General features: G+C 42.0%; 2 protein-coding genes across 10 annotated transcripts in view; both read right to left on the reverse strand.

The window, feature by feature from the left end:
- chd9 (chromodomain helicase DNA binding protein 9) overlaps nt 1-11,827 on the reverse strand; it is a 52,263-nt gene extending 40,436 nt beyond the window's left edge. For 5 of the 6 annotated variants that reach the window (XM_057025779.1, XM_057025778.1, XM_057025777.1 and 2 more), the window contains exons 1-2: nt 11,671-11,827; nt 6,310-7,947 (exon numbers count right to left, since the gene is read on the reverse strand). In XM_057025779.1, the coding sequence (XP_056881759.1) occupies nt 6,310-7,833 (1,524 nt within the window). In that variant the 5' untranslated portion in view covers nt 7,834-7,947; nt 11,671-11,827. Of the gene's footprint in view, nt 1-6,309; nt 7,948-10,884; nt 11,489-11,670 lie in introns of those variants that run through there. The other variant, XM_057025775.1, reaches the window with a different exon arrangement.
- A 488-nt stretch (nt 11,828-12,315) lies between these two features.
- On the reverse strand, nt 12,316-17,275 carry aktip (akt interacting protein). 4 transcript variants are annotated; one of them, XM_057025785.1, is made up of 10 exons: nt 17,144-17,275; nt 16,396-16,501; nt 15,620-15,825; nt 15,452-15,516; nt 15,131-15,231; nt 14,935-15,023; nt 14,010-14,108; nt 13,747-13,854; nt 13,566-13,626; nt 12,316-13,414 (listed from the first exon to the last, which is right to left on the reverse strand). In XM_057025785.1, the coding sequence occupies exons 2-10, from the start codon at nt 16,441-16,443 to the stop codon at nt 13,322-13,324; spliced, it is 870 nt and encodes a 289-aa protein (XP_056881765.1). In that variant the 5' UTR covers nt 16,444-16,501; nt 17,144-17,275; the 3' UTR covers nt 12,316-13,321. The 4 variants fall into 4 exon arrangements, with proteins under 4 accessions (XP_056881765.1, XP_056881764.1, XP_056881767.1 ...); XM_057025784.1 differs by having other exon boundaries at nt 16,396-16,504; nt 17,144-17,262; XM_057025787.1 differs by lacking the exon at nt 17,144-17,275 and adding an exon at nt 17,013-17,127.
- Nucleotides 17,276-23,826: the final 6,551 nt, after the last annotated feature.

A 23,826-nucleotide genomic window follows, 5' to 3' on the forward strand; every position in this document is an offset into this window, starting at 1 on the left:
TCTTTCTGCGAGAGCTCCACAGTGACGACCTCACACACTGGAGTTGTTTAAACTCTTGTTAGGATACTATGCCGCTGTGTAATTCTCTCAGATGCAAAGCAGGTGGCATTCCCTCATTCATGATCTGAAACGTAGGTGGTGAGTGAAGCTCCCTTAGAATGTAAAACAAAGTTAGAGAGAACAATTAAATTCAGTGATTGGGATGAACAGCTAAAGTGTTCACTGCCGCACCTTCACAACAGACTGTTTGAACAATAAAACACCTCCAGGATATGATTAAGGACACACCCGTAAGAATACTGTCCTGCTACCCTAAAAACATGACTTACTGCTTCATGGTTGCCCTGTTCATGCCTTTCTATTATTTTATATATAAATAACTCCCACCCATCCCAGAGGGGAAATATATCCGACACGTATGCCTGCTCACATTTTCATACATATCACTCCTGTTGCCATGGAGATAAATGGTCCACCCTTTGTACACAACAATTAGTAATGAAATGCATGTTTTAGCGCCCAAAAAAATATTAAAATATATAATTGATTTTAATGTTTAGTACTTCATTAATACTTTTGCCAATGGTGAACTTAGTGAAATACAGGAATACCAATGTATGTTTTAAATCACAACTTAAAAAGGACACCTATCGTCTTTGGTAATATCAGAATATCTTAAAATATACAGCAAAGCAATGCCTGGTAGTTTAATACTTCTATGCAGTAAAAGAAAACCCCTAAGAGATAACACAAAATACTGACATAGTAACCAGCACCTTTACACAACTATATGAAGCTTTTGTCTCAGCCTTGCTCAGTTATTTAGATTTTTTTTTCCTCCTTTGTATAGATAACAGCCTAATTTCTACACTTTACATCTGTCACAGGTTAAAAGGGTCAAAGGTCAACCTGGCTACATATTCAGGGTGAACCGTGCCGCCTCTAAAAACTAAGTCTTGATTAACAATGTTCACCCATTTGGATATCACACTGCAAAATTTGTACTTGTAATAAAAAATATTTTTAAGTTATCGCTATTGACCATGGACGGCCAAGTTAGCAGAGCTTAACTGTTGAGAACTATAATCCTAATTATTACAAAAACAGAAACGAAAACACGTGACCATGGCAACTGAATATTGACTCCCAATAAACACACCTGCTTGCCAAACTAAGATCAGTGACTATTGAACTAACGGCTGTTTCTATGGATGCCGTTACTGACATAATCTGCAACAATTTAGAGAAATATAAGTTGTTATTGCAGCCTCAAAAGGTCACTAAATGTATGCTAATCACCTTTTAAAAAGCCTTTCTTGCAGGATTGATCTCAGACTAGTTGCTTCAAAAGACAATTATTATTGTGCCAACTGTAAATAGATGGGCAAAGGGGTCATTTCCCATTGTGCCTTTTTAAATTTCACCTGTTGCACCCTGAACAAAGGTCATGTTCATTTTACACATTTTATTAATCACAGTTTATACTATTCTTTTACTGATGGTACTGTTGTAGTGTACCCAGGCAGCTTCCCTTTACCCTTTGTTTTTTTTTTACCGTTTAAAGGTTAATACAAGTTCAAGGAGATTGCCTCGCTTCACAAATAAATCTTGCATTCCAGTCACATACACACAAAACAGCCCCGTCCTCCACATTTGACCGCTGAGCAAACAGTCACCCACCCATTACCCTCAAAAAATATTCAAAGCCATTTAATCCCTTGTGAAAAGGGTGAAGGGAAAGAAAAGAATAAAAAGAGAATGTTTTAAATTCAGACCTACTGTGCACTTTGGGCTGGCAACATTCCCACATGCTACTCACACAGTCTAAGTACAACTCCCTCCTCCCTTCTACCCTCCCCTTCCGCCCACAGCGAGGATCGCCTGACTTCCTGTTTACCTCTGACCCTTCGCTCACTCCGCCCCTACCCTTATCTGGCAGTCCTCCAAGCAGCCAGGCCAACGAGGCCGGATGCAAACACTCAGAACACACAAAAAGAGAGAGGCGGGGGGGGGAGAGAGGGAGAGAGAGTGCCACGGACGGAGATGGTGCACATGGACGTTGGGGGAGGTGATCAGAGACAGCACGTGAATTAGAGCCAGTCACTATTGGCCACTGGAGGAGCAGGTTTCACAAGGGTGTGTGCCTGTGTAGGCTGCATGTGGTTGTGAGGGGAGAACCAGACTCATTCAGGCATTAACTCATCCTAACTAAGTGTGGTTGACCAGAATATATAACCCTTATATTACCCCAGCGGACAGGCGGCCTCAGGTGTGAGGATACCCGAAGATGCAGGCTGAAGAGGCCAGGATACTGGGACATCCAGGCAGATAATAACACTAAAGTAGCAATGCAGGCAGGAAGTAGACACCCGCTCACTGCCACTGCCAGAGGGCCTGCAGTGGCCTCTGCAGCAAAGCCCATTAGTACCCATCAAGCCTCACTACCGTCTCTTTTTCCACTCCATTTTCAAGAGACCATATTGCAGCCGAATACTTAAAACTACACCGCAAGAAAAGCTAAATGATTATATGTCATTTAAATAAAATAAGCAAACATATTTACCACAGTAGGCTAATTTACTACAATCCAAGCACCAAAATGTCTAATGTTAGTGTTATTCTCCTCCTGCAATCCAAGAAGTAAAACCCTTTTTACTCAGCCTCTACATGCAGCCGTGTTAGAGCTCTTTTGTCGGTATAAATTATACAGACACATAATGGGGGTTCTGTTTTGGAGACAACAGCAAAGGTAATAACAGGTAGGGGGGAACCCAGGCAGCAACACAATCACATTAGTATAACTAGAGGGGTTTGCGAGCTGATTTCAAAGCAGCTAGCAACAGTTAGCAACAGCAGCTAAATGCCATAATACCAAAACACAACGCCTGAAATCTGAACATAAAACTGATTCAATGAAAAACAATGAATGTCTACATTATGGTAAATGATTCAACACAGTGGGTCCAAGTTTTGTTCCAGACAATGATGACTGGTATTGGTGGTTCTGATGGTTATATTTCACAAGATAATCTACACACACGCACCCAATTTTGCATGACGTAAAATAGTTTTAAATAAATGAATATGATTTGCATTTTAATATTAGCATGCTTGCTTCAAGCTGTCATGTTTTAACTTAACGCTTTCTAATAAAGCGGTTGGTTTCAAACGGCACAGAAAAATTGGACACTTCTGGCTACTATGCAATGTTGATTAAAAATCTGAAACGGAACTTGTCAATGCAAAATAGATATAAATGGTCATGACTATGTTTAAATGATTACTCTTAAGATCATTGAAATCTTGATGCAGAGTCACTGTTTCACTTGTTGAATTTTACTCTGAAGTAATCACATAGCTAACAAGTGTACATTTATTACATACGCTAGAATAAGGATTCCCCCTATAAACCTACCCTACCTGGGGTAGGTGTGACAGTCACAGGCCAATCATTCACACACCAATTCCTCAGGACAATTTAGGGTATCATATGAACATAATCTGCAGGTTTTAGGATGACAGGTGTAAAGTGGAGAACCTGGAGAACCAAATCAGACACAGGGAGCACATGGAAGCCTCAAATAGCATATCATATTATATTAGCTAGCCTTTCTGCTGTTTTTGAGTTGTGCCATGTTGATACTGGGTTTTACCTGACAAAAAAAACTTAAAGCAAATACAAAAAGTTTTAATGAAGGCTGTTTTAGAATCTAGTCTTACCCGGTGTGTACAAAGTCATCAACTTCACAAACAAACAGCCCTCGACATGGCTGCAACCAACCGCTAGAAAACCTAACTGGCCTCATTTATTTTAAGGAAATGAGGAATGGACAACTATCCCCTAATGCCTCGCCTTGTACATTATGAGCGAGCTCTTTCCACATCAGTGCACATGAAGCGCACAGTCAGCCCCTGAGCATCAGCACAGAGTTGGGTGTTGACACAGACGGGGAGAGGCTCGTTTGTACGGCTGTGCTTCATGGCCTCATTCCACGGCCTGTGTGGATGAGCTCTCACGGGCGGCGCACAAGTTATTGTTATCCGACGCTGATGCTGGTTAGGGGATGACACAGACAGGGTTTTACACAAGTTGCGTTCTGACTCACAGACTCACACTGTTACTGTATGAATTGTCACTATTATTAATGATAGAAAAATGACAGTTAACCATAATGAGTTGGTGACCCTGTCTTCCAAAGCACCTCTGATGTCACCACAAATGTCCAGACGGATGTGCAAACCACATAAACATCTGTGCCATTCCCAACATTTTAATAAAAATGCTACTTAATACTGTACTGAAGAAGAATACCTCTGAATACTGACACCAGAAGGAGGAAGCATACAAGAGAAATAATAGCAGTCTTCTTGAGCTTCTAACCTCAGCTGCTAATGAGAAATTGATGGAAAAAATTTGATACGGCGCTATAGAGCTGTATTTAGAGCCATAAGCTTTAAAAAGTCTTTATATTTGCTGCATTAACAAGCATCACTTGTGACAGAATGATGTCCAAACAGCTCCACAATAAGAAAGCCAATGTGTAATAAAGGGCCACAATGGTCAGTGGTTCAGGAAAGTGTGTTCAGGTACCACCTGAACACTGACACAGGCATCAAAGATGCACCGATACCATCAGGTAGACATGTGTGTGTTGTATTGAGGCACAATCCGAGTAGAACCCAACAACTAAATATGTAATTTGTCCACATTTTTGTAGCAGAAATCCATCAAAATATAAACCACCGACGTGGTGAAATTCACATGACCTTTTTCACACGTCAGAGCCATAATGAACCATCTGTTGCTTCTGCTCCTGGTCACGTGTCAACTGTAACCAAGGAAGCTGTGTGGAAGTGACTATCCAAATGAGGTCTGGGAACTGCCCCCGAGCCTTTAACAGCTAGCTAATGCATTCCCCCTGCCTCCCGCTCTGCTCGTCTTCTCCCTCGCATGCTCTTCCTCTCCATCTCGTCCCCTCCTTTCTTTCCTAAGCTGTCCTTTTTCCATGAGCTACTGCCCTCTCCATTCCCTGAGCCCCCTCCCCCCTCCGAGTGCTAACCACTCTCCTCCACCATGCTTTTTTCTTCCTGCCTACACTCACATGTGCACACACCACACACACCAGTGTGGAACCTCCCCCACACTCCAGCTAGGCAGTGTGCAAGTGCCTCTAGCTTGCCCTGACCCACATCTTGATATAGCACTAAGTATGCTTACAGCTAAGTCCTGAAGACACTCCTGCCACTCTTAGCCTAATCAGGCCTGACCTGCTGTCGGTGAACTGGTCAGATAGACAGACCAGGCTGGACACACCATTATCACAAGGAGAAGCTTTTCAGATGTCCTGGGTGCTATCTGTCCACCCCCAACACACACATTTACTGATTACACGTTTCCCACCAAAAAAAAAAAACGCTTCTTCTTCCAGAAAGAGTTAAACATTACATGAATGGCAAGATTGCAGACCATATTGTACTGGGGAGAACACAACAATCCAACTTATGGCAGCAAACAGCGGTTCTCTGACATGAGAGAGAATATTTAATCAATCACACAATCACAAGGATCTATGGAACCTTTATGATCTATGTGTTTTGGGAATGTGTGATACAGTTCACCTGAAATACCAGGTGCATCTAGTGTGCTTTTTAAAAGTGTTATATTAACTGCATTTTCACCACTTTTACATCTGATATTGAGATAACTGCCCTCAGTGGATAAGTTAAAAAAAATAGGACGTAGGAGTAAAGTCAGACAATAATGTGTTAAGTTACGGTAGGTAATCAGGTAATATTGGGCCTGCTGCTGCGACTGCCTGCTGACATTCAGTCTCTTGGTTGGGGTTGGATGGAGCTTCCAAACTGTCGATAGCATCGTCAGCATGACAAGTCCACTCAGGCCATCCACTAGCTGCTAACTAATGCCTAGCGTTAGCCACTTTAGCGTACCTTAATGCTGCTGACAAAACAATTAGCTAACTTACTGGCCTGGAGACAGAGCATGCTTGAGGAGCCTCGGCCCATTTACTACCGTCACGCTAGGACTTGATCACTCACAGAAATGTGGGCCATTTTATATTTTAAGTATTGTACATGAACAAGACAACTGTGTGAGGCAGAAACTTGGAAAGCACCCTTGTACCTCGTCATGCCCTACTGAGGGTTACTCATGAGACAGAGCCTATAATTTCTTTGGGATCAAGCAGTTGAATCGACTCTTCAAGCCGCGGAGAGACGACAATATCCAGTTATGCAGTTGCTTCTACACAGTGGCAACTAACGTCAAGAATGCAACATTACACCACCTACCTCTTTATTATACTCATCAGGTGGAGGTTTCCTGTGCTCGTGTCCCCTTTCCTGGCTGGAAGTTGTCCATGAACATTTGGTTTCATCCTGTTGGCTGAGAGCCGCCTCCAGCTGGGGAAGTAAGTCGGGTAGCAGGTCAGGAGGCTCCAGGTCGTCCAAGTCTCCAGCATGGGCCCCCGATGAAAGGAGGCCGTCTCCCAACGCTTGGTATCCATTCACACCGATAGCCCCACAGCTCTGAGGCTGCTCAGAGGACAGTGGGCTGGCCATGCTGGAATAACAGTTCATAGATTTGCCAAACATATCAGATGACTTCAAATTTCTTTGGGTTTCTCCAGAACAACGTAGGCCCTGAAAAGGGCATTCCTCTGGCTGACTAACAGGGCCCCTAATGTGCTGCTGACTCATAACGTCAGTGGATGGAAACTGAGATCCTGGCCCTGAGAGTCCCGGCATTGTACAAGTAAGGGCTGCACTATTAGCGGTGGGCCTTGACACAGATGGCAAAATCTGCTGGCTGAGACCGGGTAAATCTGGCTCTGCAGGGTAGGAGGGGAACTGTGCCGGTTGGTAAGCAGCCGCAGAACCAACTGAGCGTGTTGGCAGGGAGTGAACCAGGGATGATGACTGCATGGGAAAAAGGACATTAGGATCTTCGCGTCCTGGTCCAGGGAACGTTTGACCTGCCCCCGTCAGCTGGTAGTTACACTGCTGCTGCTGCGCCTGTAAGCAAGTGCTACTAAGAGCAGCACCTTGAGCATCTAAATAAGCTTTGTTTGGCAGAGGCCTTGGATGAAACCTCGGCCTATTTAGATGCTGCTGAACCTGTGGCTGAGTGTGGTAAAGCTGCTGATGACTCTGAGAATGGCTTCCTTGGTGAAAGGAGAAATTGTGATGTTGTTGCAGGGGAATAGTGTGCGTGTTCAATTGTTGGTGCTGAGTTAACAGCTGCTGGTGATGTCCTTGCTGTTGACGTATTCTTTGCTGCTGCTCCGGCTGCTGATAACACGGCTGATGGTGTTGCTGCTGTGCTTGTTGTCTCATGTGGAGCTGATGGTTGTGGAGGTGCTGCTGATGTTGAGGAGGCTGCGGTAGGTTGTGGTACATATTCCCATTTTGGTTCTGGTTACCCCACATTGGACTGCCTCTGTTACAGAACATCCCATTGGATTCAGGCATCTGGCGCATGTCACTGTGGTACTGACCGTGTTGGTTTCCAATCATACGGCCATTTCCAACACCTGCAGCCCCGGCACCAGTAAACGGCTGCCCGACAGGATTTTGTGCCTTAATGCCGATATAATGACCCATTTGATCATTGTACGAAGGAAGGGATTGCTGAGTAGAAACATGTGGTATCATGTCCTGGTTCTTCTCTTGACCTGGAGGCTCCATTTGGAGCGGCTCAAAGTCAGCACTGAGGTTAAGCTCATCCACAAGGGATGGTGCTGCTGGGAAGCCATCATCTTCATCCAGACCTTCCAAACCCCCTACAAAGAGGCTGGGGTCATTAAAGAAGTCCATGGCAGAGCTCGGATGGTAATGGGAACCCTTTGAAGTCCACTGGATCCAAGCTGGTCCCAATGACCCTCACCTTCACCTTTTACTTTGCTAGTACGCATCCATTACATTGCAGATCTGTGGTTAAAAAATAAAGAAAATGGAGGGAATATTAAAACACGGCATTTACGGCGTAGAAATCTAAATGTATATGGCAATAAACAGTCGTTCATCACAGCGAACAGCTTAAATTCTGCCATAATTCCAAAAGAATATCAACAGCATTATCATTTCCCACACACTAATCAATGATCACTGCCTCATGTAGGATCACGGGTGCCACTGCACGGTCCTCAAACCTGTCTGAGGACAGGTAATGGCAGGGTCACCCCAATTCAGAGGAAATTTGTTTATTAACCATCAGCAGAGCAGAGACCGGTATAAACTGCAGCTATCAGCAGGTGCCTCTTCCTGTAACCCCCCCCATGCACGCACACGCACACACACACGTACTCCAGTGAAGCTGCTTGTCCTGCTACTGCAGAATGTGTGGGAGGCACAGACAGCTGATAGAATTTCATCCACTGGGGACCAAGGCAGATGAGGGGTGTGTGTGTGTGCGCGCGCGTGTGTGTGTGTGTGTGTGCTGTAACCACAGAGCAGCAGAAAATGACAGAAGCCTTCCCAGGTCAGTCATTATAGACTGTCCTGCCATACAAAGTACAAATAAGAAGAGACAGAGCAGAAAATACCTTAGGCTGGTGACACTTTAGATCATTTTAACCACAATTTGGATCCTGATTTAAAGAGTTCTAAGATGAAGCACACAACTACTCATATGAGTTAAATAATATGTCAAAGCATCAAGATATTTTTATGCCTCATCCAATACATATACCTACTGGATGAGGCATACCTCTGTAGGTATGTGTATTGTTCTGTATTTATGAGCAAAACATACTGCGTAATATTAGCATATTAAAGCATTCTAGGAATAGAAAAACACCCACAAAACTAACCCACATTTCTTCATAAAAGGTGAACAAATATTCCGACACTCTAGAGATGAGTCTAGGGGTTGTTTCCAACACCAACTCTTCCTTTCTACAGGGAAGAAGTGCCACCCGTGTCACCTGTTGATCATTGACTGGTCATGCCTGAGAAGACCAGGAGTCAAAAATAAGCAACTCCACACTTAACTAGTTGGAGGTAAAGTTGAAAATCTGGTATGAGTGTGTGACTAAATGGATTAAGATGGAGGAATACATTGTTACATATTGTTGGGTGTAAACCTGTTCAAACTGACATTAAATCAGTAGCAAGGGTAAACCCCTTAACAGCCCCCAATACCATTTAACCTAACGTGTGTGTGTGTGTGTGTTTGAACAGTGAGGGGAAACTCAGCCCCCTCTTTATTCTCAATTACCATTCATCACTTCGGTGCTGCTGATTTTTCCTTCGGGGGTGGCAACATCCTATTTGTTCAAATATATTTATCTAGAAGGCAACACTAGTTTCGATAAAAGACAAATCTGTCCTATGAATATACGGAAAATTATGTCCGTCTTAAAAGACAATAATTCCTTTCAATAATGTATAGCCAGACTAAATGTGTTGTGAACTGGTCTATTCAGAATTTGAGTGAGGCAGCAGACTGTTCCTATACAAATGGAAGTGAACAACTTCACTGGATTGTTCACAGCCAGAAACTAGTAACCAGTTCAACTATAGTTCTACTTTCACCAAATAAAACTGAATATCATTTACCATTTCTCCCATCAATAAATCACCTGTCACCTGTTCTTCTACATGTCTTTGCGCACAGTGGAATTCAAACTCAGATTCACTTTGTTCATCCTTTTCTTGATTTTTTTGGGGGGAAATAATGAGATCGGATCTCTTTTCAGCACTCTTGTATGTCGATAACTTCTCTGAAAGGATTCCCGTGAACACATTCTTAGAGCAGAAAATGCACAAGTGTATTGAAAATTGCTGCATTCCTTTTAGAAGAGGTCCTCTTAGGTGCACACTGCTTCCCTGTCACTGTGACATTTCATAGAACTGAGTCACAGTAACTGCAACAAGGACCATCAGTGGCACATTTTTCCTGCAATTCTGCAGCTCCATAGGATAATATATGGATTAGGAAAATAATGTGGAGTCACTGAGGATAAATGTTCCAGAACAAGTCATCAAACGCTCAGGGCTCCAGTCACCAGGACCCCAGATAGGGACCTCATCCAAATGAAACCATACAATCGTTGAGGCTTTGAAATAATAATTAAAAAAAAACAAAAAACAAATGGGAAGTAAATTAATAGATTCATCTCTTCTCTATCAACATTCACAAGGTTTTCGGAATTGCTGCGTCCTGATGGTAATGTCAACAACAACTTGTTGTCATTAGCAGTCCCCCACTAAGGTTAGTGCTTATATCTAAAGATAACTCAGCCCAACTAGCTGGGCACACTGGTTAATGATGCATTGGGGGCCAGCTCGAGTAAAATAATGATGTTTTCCTCAGCATAAATGTACTAAGAGTAACTTTTGAGCAATGGCCTTGGCCTTAAAGCGCCATTCAAGATAGAGTTGTAATTATCTCATAACCATATGACCATCATATTTGTTGATACCCCTCCTCCCACATATAGGGGACAAACAAATCAGATTTGAACTATATAATACACCCCAGGACCTCCATTTCTTAGCCTTTGCGAAGAACCAGGGCAGAATATTCCGGATCCTGCTGGCTAAAGACGCAGCTAAGGACCCCCCTGCCCCCCATCGCCTTCCAGCTGTTTTTTTATCCACCATTGTGACGTTTGGAACCATTATCCAGGCACGTGCAACTCACGCCCTGTGTCAACAAAAGAGTTGTGTACGTAAGTGTCTCGAGGTCACAACAGGAGCCCGGAACTGGCAAAATTCTGGTTTTTGCGCCCCTTGGGCAAACAGCGCTAAACAAGTTGTGCTAATAAGGCGCATGGTTGCGACTAATGGCATCTATATTTACCGCCTTTCCACAGCTATCTTTGGGGTTTTCTGGTGACAAATGTTAGGAGTCACGAGGCTCACCTCTGAAGTCAGCAGCGACAGCAGCAGCATCCTCCATGGCTCCGGCTCTCAGCGAGAGCGCCGTCTGATAAACCGAGTGAGGCGGCAATGTGTTGCGCTACTTTGAGCCCAACTGCTCGCCAAGTGGAAACTACATGAAGGCACGGCGAGCACCTGGGTTTAAATTTAAAATGGCACACCGCGGAGTAATTGAGATGGCCCGCACGTGCTGCTTACCGAAGCTCCACTTAAAAAGCCACAGGACTGAAGAGGTGTCGTGACGCTTCCTCACTGAGGAAGAGGAGGGGGAGGAGGCCGGAGATACAAGAAGAGGTCGACAGTGATGGTGTCCGTGATTAGACAATTAGTTTACCGTCGCCGACCTAGTTTCTTCACCTTTCCAGCGGTCCGAGTGACCTACGCCACCAAAGCGCTTAAAGCAGCCGCCGCGTCCAAAGACAAACGCGCTGCCGGAGCCGGAGCTCGACTGGTCGCTGTCAGTTCAGGACCACCGCGGCTGAATAACCCCGGAGGATTCACTTTTCGATTCCCCGGCAAACTGCTAGAAAGTGCGTGGACATTTGCTGTTCTACGCCCGAACTGGTGTGAAACTGGCGCCGACAAGTTTGGCTCGTCTGTCTCATTTGTGTCCGGAAGATACGCACTGAGCGAGGCGGTGTGTCATCAGACAGCTGAGCCGAGCCCCGCTGACTGACAAACATTTGACAGCTCCCCGCCTGAATGAAACGGAACCCTTCGAATAAACCACGGCTCTTAAATTCCTACAAAATAAGTGCCATTTCTTACCTGGAATAAGCCCAAAAGTTCAACTTCGGGCGTTAATGTAGGGAGAGTGTTATCGGCGAAGTTGGGACTGTGTTGTTAGTTGTACTCCTGCTGGCGACCACAGCGCAGCAGCTCTACCGCCGCTGCTGACGTGACTGTGATAACGCCGAATTTGCATAGTAGTCATCTCCTCCCTGATAGGGCCACTGGAAATTGACCACCATGTAGCGCTCTCAGGTGGAATCAACACATTTTTGCCCCGATTCTTGTGCTTAGGTGCGGTGTCGTCCCCAAACTGTATCGGGGAGCGGACGATTAAATGACGGATACATGTCCAAAGTCGCTATGTTGACGGAGTGCATAAGATGGCCGCGTTGGTTCGGCAGCCAATCAGAAGAGGTCTTACTTCTGCACGCGGCAGCGCTTTCCTCAACGCAAACACGGCGGGCGCCAGGAGAGCGCCGTTGCATTGTAGGGGTTTGGCGCCCTCTGGTGGCAACCGGTTTTTAATTTGGTAAATTGATCAGTCGAGGTCCGACAATTTATTGTCGTTTCGTGACAGACTAAAATATAGCGAGACTTGTGCACATAACTCGGGTTATTTAGAGGTGTGAAGTCCTCTGAGGGAGTGTCTGTAATCTAAATCAAGGAAACACTTACAAGCAGTCAGTTTTACATTTGCTTAACTTTATTGATTTCAGAATGATCCTGTATATATGCAGTAGTGTCCGTTGCCACAGTGGAGGATGATTCCAGCCCTCCATTCAACCATGTAGAAATTAAGCAAATTTTCAAAGGAAATTGCATTTGATCACAGTTGTGTACAGGTTTCAGCACCACATTTAAAACCAAAGAAATCTCCTAACCTTAAATTTCTGTTATGCTGAATCTGAAACTTTAGAAACATTTCTGAATTCCCTTCAGAGTATGGGGAACTATTTGGACTTCTATAAGGGAGTTTCCGCAACATTACTGTACTGATTAGAAAACCTCTCAATGTCAAACCTTACCACAGCATTTTAGTTATTTACACATCAAAACTTTAATAACCGATGATACATAAAACAAAAGAATTAAAGTCAGACAATAAAATACATAAGCTTACTTATTTAGCATCCCACTTAAAACCACTTACCGTGTCTGCATTATATTAGCATCTATATAAGACAATAAGTTTAAAAATTGGAGGAGTAAAAGTCAAATCATTTCTCAATAAGACACTAATACAAAGCATGTCGGTCATTTGGGGCAACAGGAGTGAAAAGGATAGTTTAATTCACTGTGAATGACAACCTTCTGTCTGGCACAAGTGAACAGTCCTGAGCCAGTTTCACCAAGTGATACAGATCATGTCCTCTACTTTACATCCTTTATGAACATGAAATGATCTACTCATACTTATCAGTTCTTCCAGGGCCTGGGTGTGATCCTGAAAGCTTCCTGAATGTTGTTGCAGACCTCCACTTGTCGTTGCCGATTTATGCATGGAGCAAAGTTCTTTATGCTAAAGCAGATGATGAACTACCTAGAAAGCTTTGGATGCTGAGAAATCCTCCCAATTTGTTTGAGGTTCCAGTTCAAACCAAACTGCTGAGGGCAGCGTGGGGCGTGAGAGCAGGTGACTGTGTCTCCATCTAGTGGCTACAGCGCGGAGTTGCGGGCTCTGAGCAGCTCAGTCATCTTTGCTGAAAGGCTGCGTTGACCCGGGTTTCACCCAAGACAACCCTGACACCAGCGTTCCCTTGTGGTGGTTCTCTGGACGTCTCTAGAGAAACCAAACCAAATCAGCAGTTGTGCAACAGCAAGTGAGACCAATCACAGAGCTCACAGCTCCCTGTGGGTTTTGCTTCAAGCACCAAAACAGCAGCGACAGTAGACACAAAACCTCACTGTCTGTTCCCTGTTTTTAAACATACCTTATATGTGAACATGCGCTCTTTTGCTTCCTCGTGCACAGCCGGATTCCACGGTGAAAAACTAGATTGACGTAAATGTCGAGGTTAATGCGAAGGGGAAATGAGATTCTCAGAAAAGAAACACACAAAATTAGAGTGAATTGCTGAGGCGTGAGGTGTTAAATGGCGACGGTTAACCAACCTTATTGCGTAGGGGTCATCGATCTTGGGCGGGTCAAAGAGATGACTGTTGCATAGTCTCACACTATCCACCACTTTGCTTTTAAACAAATGGACATCCTTTTCATATCTGAAATACATTTAGGTACATTTAGTCTTTAGAAAAAGAAGATATTTGACTTATGATGGTTGTGTAAAAAAGTGGTTATAAGTGATAGAATGAGGCAATTCATATCTGTTTACGAGTGGTTTTCGCTTATATTGAACACTGACAGGAGCACTCACAGAACAGAAGCTTCTGGATTGAGCGGTTCGGTGGTACTGATCTTGTAGAAAATTGTTCTTGCATACATCAAGACCTGCCAGATGTGGTTGTGATTCCGTCTAGGAGCGGACAATACCAGGTCAAATATTCACACTACATCATACATATACACTAAAACACAGTCATCTAAAATATAACTAAATAGAAAAGAACCTCACCTCACTGATACGGTATTTGGCACATGCATGGAATATGGATAATTTTAATGAAAAGTCAAGTTCTCTTTCCAATTTACAGTCAACAAAAGGTTGACATATACCCCCCTGATGATATACCGGTTGTGATTGCATTGTGGACACATGCTCTGACACATGCGGTGGATTATAAGGGGTCAGCCTGCTTCAGTCTAGAGATTTTGGAGGGTTAAAAGCTGGATTTCCAGTGTTATGAAGGGGCTTCATTTATCCTGCATAGATCATGAGCAGGACGGAGAGAAATGTCCATACTTAGACCAGGATCTAACCAACACAATAGAATTAGGAAACCAATGCATAGATTTTAAATTAACTACATCCAGTAGAAATAAGTTAATTTAAGTAAGAAAATATGCAATTGTCAATACATCCTCCCTTTACTGCTTGTGATTATTAACCAATTTGTTCAGAGGCGACTGCATCGGCCTCATCTGGACTGTGTTGTGTCACTATGTGGGTCTGCTGCCAGGAAACATCACATTTGAGAGTATTCAAACTTAAAAATCTCTTAATTTTATCCAAACACCTTTACCACATTTCTGACTGCATCCAACAGGTAAATAACGGCACAACCGTTTCTACGTAGTGAAACTGAATATTAAATTTAGTAAAATCAAATCAGCAGCAGCTATTCAGATGGTGTAGAACTTGTTTGGTTCTACAGGTCCCTCATCTGTCTGTCCATACATACCTCCATTTGGTAAAAGCTCTTCTCACATCAAGCTCTCCTGACACGGGGTCAACAAGAGGATGGAACACCGGGATGTCAAATACTAATTTCTAAATAAAAGCAGATGAAAGTGGATCAGAAAAACAAGAGGACAGTTGAAGATGTTTGAAGATTTGGAGAACCAACAGCCGTTTACAAACTAGTAACTACTACTTACTGGACAATCTCCATCTGGGTAGTTGTCAGGAATATACACAGTAAACTTGAAGACTCCATCCTGGTACAGGCCATGTCTAATGAATATTACTCCAAACCACACTAAACAAGAAGAAATAATTCAGATTTTTACTAACAAGGTCATTAATCACATGACGTAAAAGCATACAAAGTCTCAAGTACAGTGTCCAAAATGAAATAGAATTAAGTTTCAGGCACAGAACAGAGACAGGTGTTGTATTAATGGATGAAGATTGAACATTCAACTGAGAATCTATAAGTAGCAAATAAAAACAACATATATGAACTTCATAGTTCTTACTTAATGCTGATTTGTAGGATGGTTGAACATAAATTCCTGGGAGTTTCTGCTTAATCACAAGTGTGCTGCAGACAACAGAAGAAATTATGTTGGGAAAAAAACAAAAAAAAACAACAAAAAAACATGAGGGACAAGAACACAACAACTGAACTTTGACCCAACACTTACAACTCAGCCAGAAGAGAATACTCCAAGTAGAAAGGACCGTAGGATGCATGTGTGCCATTGGTAGAATGGGCAGGATTGCCTGTCGATACAGGCTTTGAGATTGGGGTAGCATTCTTTGGAATGGGTGGAAGTTGCTTTTTCCCAAAGTGTAGCCGGGCTGGACTGTTTCTCTGCTCCCCAAGCCCAGCCTGGTCTTCATCAGATCTCTGAAACCGACATAACATGTCAACGCAAGCAAAATAAACTTAGTTGGACAATCTTATAGCCACAACAAATGGTAAAACCAGTAGGTCAAGAGGAGTTACCCCTGAGGTTACTTATTCATCAGGTTTAAAACCTATCAGGAGGCAAAGCGTAGACAAGATAGTACAACTAAGAGAGCATCTCATGCATTGTGTTCCATATGGAAGCCAACAGCTATGCTAGGAATGTTTGTGATGAATACTGCAACAATTCAATGGCTGACACGTGCACAGTCAGTGATTTCAGCATTCAGCTGTCGCACTGACGGGGCAGGACAAAGTTAGCTCACAACTGTGCTGCCTGTTTGCTAGTCCGTTTGCCTTTTCTTTACAAGAACATCCAAAATCTCTTCTTTGGTGCCATGCAGTCAGGCCCAACAGTACTTCAACGACTGACCCCAATTTCCCAAACTGAACACAAGAGTTTATTCTAATCATTCTAAGAAACCAAGCACATGGTGTGAGTGTACTTGATGCTCCCCTGGTTTTATGGTACTCTGAACCTGGTTGCCAGTTGAATGAGTTGAACATCACCTTGCGATTTGTGGTGGTAGACATGATCCAGAAGGGGTTGAGGTTCATTCCGCATTCAGAGGTTCAGATTGACCTCAACAACAACAAATGCTGTCAGTGCCATCCGCTGCTGAGGATAAAAATAGAACATATGGCACAAATCACCTTTTCAGCACTCAATTTCAATTGCTAATGAAGGCACGAATAAAAATGTACACAGCTAAGACGAAAGTTGTGCATAAGGACAAGATGACGATGGGGGTAAAGTCGAATGATCCCAAGTTCTGGGGTAGTTTAGCTTCGTGCTATCTTCGCTGATGCCAACAATTGTCGGCGTTGAATAAGCCTATTGCGCAGCTAATATATATTTCAAATATAAATCTGCTTTAAGACACATATGCGTCCCCTTATTTAACACACACTTTTATATGATTGTCGGTGTAGTTCAGACCGAAGACCCTTCCGGCTGGGCTCGCATTGCTAACGTTAGCAGACACAATGGGCCTTTGGTTGGACATTTAAAATAATGCATTTCTACTGAAGGCATTTATAACGATTAAATAAAATCGACCCGTCTTCGCTTAACTTTATCAATGTTGGTAAATATAATGACACCTCGCCTGGTTTCCTTCACTCACGTCATTCTGTAGCTTTCTTTCAGAAGGCTGCTCTTTTACTCTCAGAATTAGACTATGTATTAAAATAACCACAGTAACAGTACACCTCAGCGCTATCAATATTTAAAAGTATGTATAACAACCACATTAACCTGCTGTAGGTCTTCAGCTGCCCGCAATTCGTTTTGGTGTCATTCCTGTTAGCTCACGTATGCTAGCTAAATATTTGACAGCCAGGAAATCGGAGCTCGAGCTAACAATAGAGGGGCGGGTCCTTGAATTGAAGGCGCTTTTTCATTGGTCGACAAGTTGAACATCCTGAAATTGCATTTGCCTGCGCTTCTGTCACGCAAATCTAGTATAGGCAATATGCGCGTGACCGTCCGAGAAATAAATACACTAACACACAAAGTTGTGGCAGGTTACATTTGATTGAAGGAACATGAATCCTTAAATAATCCAGTAAAAGGATAGAAAGACTCACAAAAAGACAGACCGCACCACACACACGCATTACTAAAAATACCTCCCTTTCCTTTTCAAAGATTAGATTAGATTCAACTTTATTGTTTTTGCACATGCAGGTAAAGAGCAACAAAATGCAGTTTAGCATCTAACCATAAGTGCGAAAGGAGCTGCAAGTACAGATATAATAATGAGTAATAAATACACTACGTGCAATTTGTAATGTTACAGTACGTAAAGGCAGAGGTGCAGTGATGTTTTTGAGAAATCCTGGTTTATTAGAAAGATATCACTATATGTATCTGGACAGTATGTGCCACAAAAACAGCAAATCGACTTTTGTCCCTGCCCCAACCTCGGAATCTCCGGCATTTATTTAAAGCATCTCTGGTATGTTAAACATTCCGGTTGTGCTCCCTGCACCAAGCCAGTTGGATGTTAAAAAAAGGGAAAAAAAATCATATAGTTGTTTAGTAATAGTAAAATGTTGTAAAAAAAACAAACAAAAAAAACCAACTTTTGCCCACATGACTCCTTTATCCCTTTATGCTTTTGATTATCAAGTAAATTAAATTTCCATTTGATCTACACTGTTTTGTGTTGCTTAGACACATGTTGCCTCTGTTTGTCAACATGTTATTTAACATTAACCATAAAGAAAATCTCCTGGGTTGAATTTTCTTTTCTATATTCCTTGGTCACCTAAATGGCCTAAATGTTTCTATACTAGTCTAATTTTAGGTAACAAAAATGTGTACTATTTGAATTAGTGAAGTACTAATTGCACAAAAACTGGAAATCCTATGTAACCTGACAACTGCGGAAATAAACCCTGACTAGGAAAGTTGGAAATACTCAAACAAATGGAAGTTGCAATAACTAGCTAAGAGATGCTTCTATCCCATTTAGCCCTTGTGCATGTTGTAGGGCATCATGTGTGCACCACTAAAGCAGGTATCAGTCACAACAAAAAATATAGAATCCAGAACTAAAAGCAGACTCAGATTTGGCAAACTATATATTTGAATCTTGTTGTAACCGTCAATATGGAGATGAATTAAATGAACTGAAAGCCTTAGTTTATCAGTCCAATCCAATCTGCTGGGAAGAGAAGGTTGTGCTTCCAGAATTGCAAGCAGGCGAGGCTGAGTGAGGAATGAGGCAGCTGATATCTGATGGTATGATGTGTTTGGAGCACATGGTCACAACAAACAAAACCACACTGGAGAGCTTAGAGCTTCTGCTCATGTCATACAGCTCTAAAAGAATAACCAATTCAGTCATGACTCTCTGATCAGATGTGGGTAATGAGCCAAGCCACCAAAGGAGACTCCAGGCAGTCTCTCAGAATGGAATTAACTCAAACATACTCATAGTGATATGCAGAAGAACAAGGGACTCAAGACCAAAATTAGCCGTTGGCTAATCTTGCATATTTACATGTATATGTTCATTAGTATGTGTTGTCCCCATTTTAAATAAATAAACTCAAACTTAATTGTTCTCATCTACACCATTCACAATCAATAGCACAAGTTTTGACTATTTCTGCATCCACCCAATCACACATTGCTACAGCTCATAGTCCTGAGCTGAAGTTGTTCTCCCTATAAACTGATCCATATGACTCTCAGAGCACCTGAAAACTCTCCGTCCTCTTGTTCAAGCACCAAATGTTCTAACTATTAGTTTATAGTGACCTCAGTCAGACTTTTTTTTCAGTATCTTAATCAAGTAGAGTAGAAAGAAGCAGAAACAGTAACACAGACACACAAAGACAAAGAGAGGTATCAAAGTGACCATTTACATCAGTTAGAACTAGTTTAAAGGTTCTTTAATAACAGTTTTAAATAAGACTTATGAATAACAACACTGATTGACATAGATCATCTGATCTCAGAAGAGCAATAATGTCAAACAGAAGATTTTAGCATCACAGTTAGATTAAAAAGCACTTAATCTTCATCACATAAGCACATAAAAAGGTCTAGTAGCAACCAAAATCATTACACAACATCAGACCCACACACAGCCTAGCTGCACATTTGTTAGGAAGGCTTTTTGGCTCAGACTAAGTATTCGAGTTGTTCTGGGCCACAACGGCCTTTCATCAAATGTGTCACTATCAAATTCTTAACACAACTAAAAATACATAATGTACTGGAATATTTTGAAATGTGAAGGTAGTCCTGAAGGTTTGCTGCTGTTGACAACCACACATCCATAAGCACATGTAAGAAGGAACAATCTGAGCATTAAAGTCACTTGATGAATGTAATGTTTACGACCGTCGTGGTAAATACGGACAAGACTGGTTCTTCAAAAGGTCAAGGTCAAATACTCCCTAAACCAAACTCTACCTTGACTTTCTCAGTGACAGTGACCATCTTCAGTAGAAAAATGCTGGTGGCCATATGAAAACACAACAAGACAAAGGGAGACACAGACAGAGTTTACAAGACAGGAAGTATTTTAAAATAAACCAGAAAATAGACAAGATAAAATGTCTTAAACTCAAACAAAGCAAACAATGCACATATAAAAATAACCCTTAAACAATCAATGACGGAACAATGTAAATGTCTGTGTAAATAAACAGACCAGAAAAGAATATTATTCAGGTGATTCAAAATATTAGAGCAGACAGAACTTTATTCATTGTATTTAGCCTTTCATTAATTCTAATTTAACACTACCAACACCATCATCAGAAAAAGACAGTGAAAGAGTGACCTAGACACAGACAGAGTGAGAGAAAGGGAGAGCCTGAGAGCTGATTGCTGCTCCTTTTTAAAGCAAAGCCTCAAGTGTCCAGCAGAGGGAAGCATGCAGCAATAGATGAGACCAGGTTTGCTGAGGCTCATAATATACAGCAAAGACCATAATATGGGGTCACAGGTTAAAACTACTACTACTACTATTACTACTACTACTACTACTACTAATACTAATACTAATACTAATACTAATACTAATACTAATAATAATAATAATCTGCAGCAGTTTGGGACAAGGCTCAAGACAAGAGACAGAAATCCAAAGTAGAACAATGGCTGCATTTACCTATATATTTTCTATATTTCTTTGTATTATATATTTATTATTATTACATATTGTTCTTTTTCTATCCTTGTATTCCAAATGTCTTTTCCTCTGTGTGTTTTTGCTGCTGTTGTGCTGTAAATTTCGCCATTGTGGGACAAATAAAGGAAATCTGAATCTGAATCTGATTTGTCAGCTCATTAATAATTTTAACATTTCCATTTTGTGTTTTGGTCTGTAACCACGCCCCCTGTAGCCCCGCCCTCCATTGATCCACCAATCACGAGGCCAGGTTGCCAGTTACCTCTGAGTTGCAGCTGTGAACTTTTCCAATCATTAATGTCTGACCTTACTTAACCTAAAAGGCCAAATTACAACTCCCAACAATATCACGACAAAGTCAGGATCAAAACAAGGGTCTGCAGAGGAGATGACTTTGAAAGATGGAGACGGCGGAAAGTCGAAAAGGCGATGAACACCAATGACGAAGTTGCGAATTTACTCCTAGACAAGCTAAGTTAAGCTAAATTACTTCTAATTAATGAATGCGGGGACACTTCAAATATTCTCCTCAGTTGAATAATATTATTTACCTTTGTTTCCTATAGTAGCACGTAGAAAGGTGGGTTATCGAATTTACTAGGTATTAAATTGAGAAATAAAAGCGGTGACTCGTCATTGTTAACATTAGCATTATCAGAGCCCATTTGTTTGGCAAAATGATGAGATGCTGTGGAAATAGTTCCAAAATGAGCAAGGCCCTTGTGACAAAATTTTGCCGGATCCAGAAACCTAACTGGCAACCTGTAGCGTGAGTGGAAGCGGAGGGATACCGCGCTTCACGGCAGTTGGATTATGATTGCAGTACCAGCTTTGGCCACAAAGGTGCAAATGGCTCCTTCAGACGGCGTTTTCTTGGAATGTTTAACAAAATTTAGATTTACAATTTACACTGATGGGGTCCTGATTTTACATATCCTATCTTTCACTTCTGCTGCATTGATGAAGATACAATAGTTAAAAAAAAACTATTCAAATATTTCCTTATTATGAGAAACGTAATAGGTTAATCAATATTTGCCTGCTTCTTTTCCAATATCAGGAAGTCCTAAAATTAACAGAAAGTCTCTGTATAGAGTGTTTTATGCCACATCGATGATCAAGAAATGACCACACACTTTAGTGAAGGGTAAATAATAGTGCTGCAGTGCGCTGCACAGCAAATGTCCCCCGAGGTTAAGATGCATCCGGACCATCTGTGCCAGACTTTCCTTCAGCTTTGACCATGCTTCATTGGCGGTTTATTCTACTGATTGATTGATTTCCTAACAATTACCCCTAATTATTTTTCCAGTGAGGGATAAAAAAAAAGCAATTTAATGCATGGGTGAATGCATTAATTGTTAGAAATGACATTGTCCAAGTTTGAGAGTAAATACAAATGATTGACTCCATTATTATTATCTGATTGTATATTTGTCCCAAGTACACTTCACTGACAAAGATAATTAGTGGCCTGTCTTTACTGGAGCAGCCAGTGGTGCAAGGTCACCATCACTCTTTGGACATGTGCATCCTCAAACAAATAAGTTCATGCCTGCACTGGCTCCATCGACATTGAGATAAACTGGCTGACAAGGGTGCAAATATTCACACCACTGCTTTTGTAATGAGTTTTTTTTCTTTGCTAGTGATTCTGTATCCCATCAACTATCGTGACCTTGTTTGGTCAAACAATATATTAATGAATGTAATTAAAGAGCGGAGAGCAGATTAACTAATTGAATATTCGACCTGCTGCAGCTGCATTTCAGTTTATAGTGGGAACCGTAAATTTGTCTTTACCTTCAGTTCATTTAAATGAACAGAAGTCTAAATGGAAAAGATTCTAAATATGTCACAAATCCACAATAGGAGTCCAACGCACACTGGGAGTAAGTCCTAAACATCTCTCATTGCTGTGTCTATATCAAGTATATAACGAGTTATTTTATTGCCTGTTGTTCTGGCCCGAAAGGTTTAAATATTGTGGTTTCAGCATTTTTATTTCCCAGCTACACACGCACAGCTGGCATTTGAATTTAAATTTAACATGAAATATGTTCCCTTCCGTCGGTCCATCTCTTTAGAGGATTTTACAGCCACTCATCCAGAGCTAAAATCTTGTTTATGTGACAGTAAAGAATTACAATAGGTGGTCTCCTGTGGAACCTGTCTTGATGGTGCAGGCATAAAAAAGTGAGAAAAGATGACTCAGTGTCCAGATAATATGTACTAACTATGTTAGTTTGAATAAAAAAAGCCAGACCCAGATTCAAATCTGATATTCATTTTAGCAATATGAACAACTGGGGAGTAAAATAGTAAAAATAAATAAAATAACAGGTAGATCCTTCATGCAGCGATAGTGTTTCCTCTTCCCTGAGGCCAAGGCCTGGCTAAAACCTCAATGCAGCAATTATTTGCTGTAATGACGGCAGTTGAAATAAGCCTGGAGATTTGATTAAACCAAATGAGGGATTCGTCCGCGTGTTATCGCCCTGTGATTGACAGTGACAAGTGTTGGGAAGACTCAGACGTGAGCATGATGAAGAAGCTCCCAGAAAGGATCTCGCTAATGTTGCCCCTGATAAAGTTGGCTGGAGACCCTCAGCCAACAAATAGAGACTAAAGCTGCCTGCATATTAATTCCAGTTGTCAGATCCTTCTCGTGTAGAGGGAGGAGGAGGAAGAAGCGGAGGTGAGCTAATCTAGCAGCGAGCCCTGGCTGCCCCTCTGAGTGGCATTTTATACAACTAATGAAAAAGAAATCCATTGCTCTGATCGTATGCATAGATTTTACTCTATAATAACAGGGAAATAGAAATATTCATAATAAAGTAAAGGTCAGTCGCTCCTGCAGGTAAGCTTCCTAAGCTGCGATCTTTGCAGGAGCAAAGTCGGGTTACGTTGATCGAAAAGTGTGAAGTTTCGGGTTTTAACCTTGAGGAGTCCAAGAGACGAGGTCATTTGTCGTACCTTTGTCCTCTCCCCGACCAGTGTGAGGTTCTTCATCTGAACACTTCCCGTCTCCTTGTGAGGTCGGCTGCACCAGGCTGATCTACATACGCGGCCCTCTCCGTGGCGTGCACCATCGAAGCCGGAGTCTATATTCATCAGGGATTTGTTTAGTCCAGTTAATAAAACACGTGGAAATATGAAAAGCCGCCTCTCCTCTCCTATATGTAGAACAGCCAGGCTTCTTCAAGCGCACGTGGGCTCAGAGAGACATGTTCTCGCCACTGAAGGACACTCACAGCAATATCACTGCCCGCCGTGACTTCCACGC

This window comes from Takifugu flavidus, chromosome 2 (genome assembly GCF_003711565.1).
Source record: "Takifugu flavidus isolate HTHZ2018 chromosome 2, ASM371156v2, whole genome shotgun sequence".
NCBI classification, from domain to species: Eukaryota; Metazoa; Chordata; class Actinopteri; order Tetraodontiformes; family Tetraodontidae; genus Takifugu; species Takifugu flavidus.